This window comes from Ochotona princeps, chromosome 4 (assembly GCF_030435755.1).
Source record: "Ochotona princeps isolate mOchPri1 chromosome 4, mOchPri1.hap1, whole genome shotgun sequence".
Taxonomy (NCBI): Eukaryota; Metazoa; Chordata; class Mammalia; order Lagomorpha; family Ochotonidae; genus Ochotona; species Ochotona princeps.
In genome coordinates, this window is record NC_080835.1 from 32,334,837 (window position 1) to 32,340,605 (window position 5,769).

Genomic DNA, 5,769 nt, shown 5'->3' on the forward strand with positions numbered 1-5,769 from the left:
AACTGATGGTTCCCATGCAACTTAGGAAGCAGTTCAATAACTCTCATCCCTTATGGGGGAGGACAATTTCACTGGTACTTCATGCAATTACAAGAGTGATCCTTCCAATAATATGCTGTGTCATCCCCTGTCTTCCTCAAGAATGTGGTATAGGTTTTTTTTTTCCTTTGTTACATTCCTAGTTCCCTTTACAGATTTCCCCTGGAACCTCATTCCACCCCAAATGGATCATTCTTTAACTCAACTTTACCTTTAGTCATGGAATTACCTGTTCATCTCTTTTAGGGATTAGAATTGTACACAAATTTCCATTCTGTAGAAGGATCCCATGGTCAAAGCTCACTTGAAATCGTTGATGTGTATATATATATATATATATTTTCCTTCTATGTGAATAACAGAGGAAACTGCACAGAAATGGGAAGAAACTTCTGTTAGTTGGAACAGTAAGATGATGGTTATGCATGAAACTTATTTGCCCAAATTTCTTTCCAACAACAAAGAGATGTTTGAACAAACTTTTTTGAAAGAAAATCACATATATCTGTGGGAATAGGATCTGGATTTATTTTAGGAAGAGTGTAAGACTTTCCCAGGCATCTTACCTTCTTCTGAAATAGTTTCAAGCTCCCAAATGAGGTGATCATGGTCCCTTGGAGCTAACGGATACAGGTCCAGGGAAGGATGTGTTGGGGAGGCCCGTCCTTGCATGTACACACACGCACACACACAGAGCTTGAGAGCTGACTGGTACCTGTGCATGGGGCAAGTGATTCCAAATTTTGCTAAATATGGAACCCCATACTGACTTGAATTGAGATTGTCTCACAGATACAGGTAATTTCAGAGAGCCTGTGTCTGGAGGTAACCTGAGTAGGGTTGTGTTTTAAGTGCTTTTCAGCAATGTGTTGGTACGTTGTTTAGAATTCATCTCTGGGGAAAGGAGAAGTCTAGATTAGTGGTGTTTGCCACTTACTTGCTGCAGATGCTCCCAAGGTGATTGATTACAAGTTGTCAAAGTGAGGTGGAGTGGGGAAGGGGTTTCATCATTGCTCCCCAGAGCTGTGCTACTACCTAAAGCATACCATGGTGGGGCCTTTCTCAGCATCGCTGCTGGGTGTGGTCACTACATTAATTACTGAGGACGGGGCCACTAGAACCACATGGGAGAGTGGGATGAAGTGATCCCAGGCCCAGGATATGTGCAAAGTTAAACACATTCCCCCTTCCAATTAGATAGCTAGTTCCTGTTTATCCTGGAGGGGATCTGGATACTACTCCGCTGAAACACCCTCCACTACTGCCATTAATGTCCGGAGCTCTACCATTAATAATTCTTTCTTGGTATCCATTAAGAAAGTCGCAGGAAAGCTGCATAGCTTGTTTGGACTCAGTGTGATCTTTCTTTAAATTCTGGTATTTTAGTGAGGCCTCCAACAGAGTGGGAGAGGGAGTTATTTACAGCTAAAAGCCGTTCTCTATTCTGGACAAGGATTTTCAACTGATTAAAAAAAAAAAAAAGCTCTGGGGCAGGTATAAAAGATTCTGTGCTACTTCATTCCACAGCTGAAGCCAATTCCAGTGGCATGCATTTGTTTGTTTTTGTTCTTGTAATGAAATACAGGAGGCCATGTACTTATACCCAAAAGAAATTTGTTTAGCTCACATTTGGAAGGTCTTAATGGTGTCCCGTTCAAGGAACCCTTAACTGTATCACCTCACGGCAATGCCACCACAATGGAAGACAGAGATTATACATAATCTGGGCAGGTGCCATGTGGGGAGGATTGAATTCCGTGAGTTGCCTCTAAGCCCCTTGTCTCAAAAAGTCCTGCCACCTCTCAGTATCATCACACTGAGGATCAAGGTTCTCAGACATAAACACTTTGGGAACAGACCAAACCATATCCAAACCATAGCATCACAGGACAGAAACACTTAAAATTTTTAGAAAAGGACATAAGAGAGTATCCATATAAGCTAAAGGTAGGAAATAATTTATTAAACAAGAATCATAAAGTAAAAATGATAAATCCAACCACTTTATTAAAGTTAACGTCTATTCATCTAAAGTTGTCATTAAAAAAATGTCTTGGGGCCAGTGTTGTAGTACTGCACACTGAGCAAGCTTCTACCTTTGTCCCTAATATCTCATTTAATTCCCAGCTGCTTTACTTCTCATCCAGCTCCTGACTTAGGGCCTGGGAAAGCAGCAGACGATGGTCCAAAGCTTTGGGACCCTGTGCCTGTGTAGAAGACCTAGAAGAAGCTCCTGACTCCTGGGTTTGGATCAGCTCAGCTCTGGGCATTGTGGCACTTGGGGACTGAACTAGTGAACGCAAGACCATTCTCTGTGTTTCCTTCCTTCTGAAAATCAGTCCCTCCAATAAAAATAAGTAAATCTTTAAAAAATGAGAATAGGAAATAAACAGTCAATTGGCATGCAAGAAAATCTATATGATCAAAGTTACAAAAGATATTCAATCTTATTAATAGCAAATTATTTTAGTTCAACTAGATTGGCCAACATGAAAAATAATCTAACAGTATGAAGTGTTGAATAAGATGTGGAGCAATGATACACATATGTGTATTCTGCTGGAATACAAGCGTATGGTTTGTGCAAAAACTTGTACAATCACTTTGGCAAGCAATGTGATGCGATCTTATAAATTTGAAATTGGACACACTTGTATTTCAGTAATTTCATCCTAAGTGTATACTCTAGATGAAGGTTTCTTTAATTCAGCACTTTTGTTTTAGTTTGAGTTGGATAACCCTTTGCCATACAAGGTTGTCCTATGCATTTTTGGTGACTTAGCAGCATCTCAATTTCCCTAAGACCTTTGTAGTTGTGATAATTAAAATGTAAGTAGATAATATCAAATGTCCCATGAGAGAGAAGTCTTCCTTGGATGGAAATCACAGCTTGAGAGAACCATTGCATGTGTTTATCAGGAAATGTAAAAATAGCACTTATAGCAAAATTATTTTTGGCTATGGAAAAGACCCAGAAATTCAATCAGATTTGTTTTTATATTACCAGAGGAGTTATTTAGGAAGAAAGCTTATTTCAGCTTGCAGTTTTGGAGGTCCGCAGTTGAAGAGCGACAGTCCCATGAATCTGATGACTGGTGAGGGCGGAGCGTGTGGAGAAGATGCGAGGAGCCCACTCTGCTTACATGTCTTGTGAGAACTACATGCTGAGGGCAAGACACTCATAGCTTGAAGACCTTTCTACTAGGCTAACCTCCCAAATGCCATAATTAGATCAAGTCCCCACCCTTAATCCTTCCATCAGTGACATGAATCCCTTAACCACCAGCATAACTTTGGTGTTTTAACATCTATACAAGCTTGGGGAGCCAAGTTCTGTCTAAGCTGTAATAAATGGATACATAAATTATGTATTCAACAACAGAATAGTATAGAACTATAAAAATGAATGTCCTGAAACTTTAGAAGTGTTTAAACATAATTTTGAGTGAAAAGTTAAACTGCAGAAGAATGGCATGATTTTGTTTGCTGAATGTCTAAAAATAAGTTACACATGAAAAATGCAATGTCTGAGGATATATAGGCATGTAGTAAAGCTTGAATAGAAACGAAGAGAGTAAAGCAATTTTTAAGATAATGAATAGCTCTTGGCGGGGAGGCTCTGGGAGGGGTCTGATGGGCACACAAGTTGATTCTGTTGTTTTCTGAAAAAAAAAAAGACTTGCTATGCTTATTTTAAAAGGAGAGTTACAGAGAGAAAGAGAGAGAGAGAGAGAGAGAAGGGGGAGATCTTCACTTTGCTGATTTCGGAAGCAGCTGTAAGAGTTGGACAGCTGGGGCTGGGTCAAACTAAAGTGAAGAGCAGGAGTCTTCCAGGTCTCCCAAGCAGGTGCAGGGGCCTGAGCATTTGGGACATCTCCCGCTGCGTTCCCATGGCACATTAGTCGGGAGCTGCATAGGAAGTGGAGCAACTTGGAATTGCACCTTGTACTGGTGCCATTTCCTAAACCTTTTGTACCATTCATATCCCAGAACAAAAAATAAAAGAAACTTCCACATTGCCCTGAGCAGATATTGCCTGTCTCTGCACCACATTCAGTGTGCCAGGGTAACATCCAAAGACCAGGACCCAGTTTCTGCTGGAGCTTTGTGAAAAGGACAAGAAAGTGGGGTAAGTCATGCACAGGGGTGACGAGGACAGATGAGCTCAAAACCAAAGCAAGAGAAGTTGTGGCATTATGGCCCACATGGGACGAATATGGGGAAAGAAACGTCTTAGAAGTGGTGTCAGGCAGGGTAAGACCCGTTGATTTTGTCAACTCACCGTATTGGGGCTGCAGTTTCTCATCTGCTAACTCAAGTAAAGGAACTGTTCTTCTGTTGTTTTGTGTTTGCTTTGTTTTGTTTTATATGATTCTTTGACTTCAGAGCAATTGACTGAAAATTGAAGTGAGCAAGAGCTAAAACCTAGAACGCTATTTTAAAATCAGACCCCGCACGCCCTCCAGTGGTAATAAGCCAGTAACTCAGGTGATCAAGAAGAATCCATTTTTTTTTTTCTTAAATAAGATCTAGGAGGTACTACTTTTTGTTGTGCTTCTATACATACTTTTTTTTTACAATTATGAGATGCGGAACGAGTGTTCTATAATATTATCAGTAAATAGAGCATAATAATAGAAATTAATCATAAAACTAACATTTCATTTTCTCATTTCACTGAAGACGTTGGGTTTTTTTTATTTTTATTTATTTACTTATTTTATTTATATGGGGAAGGTCATGATTTATTACAAAGTGTTGCCATAGAGTCAATTCCCAGGAAGAACAAGTGACTTTGGAAAACAAAATTCTGGGTTATGACAACAAGCCAAAGTCTCAAGTTACTTTTTGGAGAATTCGGAACTATTAGGACTGGGAGAGCGCTTCTCCTTTTTTCTCTTCTTTTTTCCCTTTTTGTGGTGTTTTCCTTTTTTTTGATTTAGTCTTCTTTTCTTTTTTCTTATATTTTTGTTTCTTCGGTTTTGACGTGTCCTCTTCAGCAGAACTGGAGGAATGTGACCTTTCTCTTTTTTTTTTCAATTTGATTTTTTCTTTGCTTTTTTCTCTTTTCTTTTCCTCATCTTCATTTATTCTTTTGTCTTGTAAGGCCTGCAGCTGGTTCAGCTCTTCGTTCTCCTCATCACTGCCCTCGCTGCTTGTACTGCTGACATCCAAAACTGTGTCCCTCTTGGGGTCTACTCGGAGAAAATTGCGGCACTCAAAGGTCAGGTGGCCAGGGTAACCGCACTTCTTACAGCCTGCTCGCACGCTGTCCTTGTTGCAACCTGGGACTGCCATGCCGCTGCGGTCAAGGGGTCGCTGGAGCCCCAAGTTTTGGAGAAGGGTCTGCTTCCCGCCCGTGGGAACAACGCTCAGGCCGAGACGCCGCTCTCTCTTCCTGCCGACGTTGGGAGAGGTAGCGAAGTAGAGGCATTGGGATGATTCTGTGATGTGCATGCTTTAGCTCTCCATTCAGTGCTATTCCTTTCTGTATCCTGGCCTTGGTCACAGTGTAGTTTGGACATTTGCCATGAGTGAAGCACTATGTCAGTTGCTGTTGAGGATAATTATAGTTACCAATACTGAATTGCATTCTATGTAAGGAACCAGTCTAATTATTTTCTTATTAAGGCTTACTCCAACCTTATGACATAGTATCATTATCTTGACCATTATTAAAATGAGAAAAAATAAAGAATATGTTTCTGCCGTAAGTCATTTGCCACTTAG

The 5,769-nt window shown here is 40.4% G+C and overlaps 1 protein-coding gene across 1 annotated transcript; it reads right to left on the reverse strand.

The window, feature by feature from the left end:
- Positions 1–4,766: 4,766 nt before the first annotated feature.
- LOC101529191 (protein SREK1IP1) lies at positions 4,767–5,437 on the reverse strand. Its single transcript, XM_012927107.3, is given in 2 exon segments — positions 4,767–4,973; positions 4,975–5,437. Coding segments are annotated over 2 exon segments (456 nt in total). The 5' UTR covers positions 5,338–5,437; the 3' UTR covers positions 4,767–4,880.
- Positions 5,438–5,769: the final 332 nt, after the last annotated feature.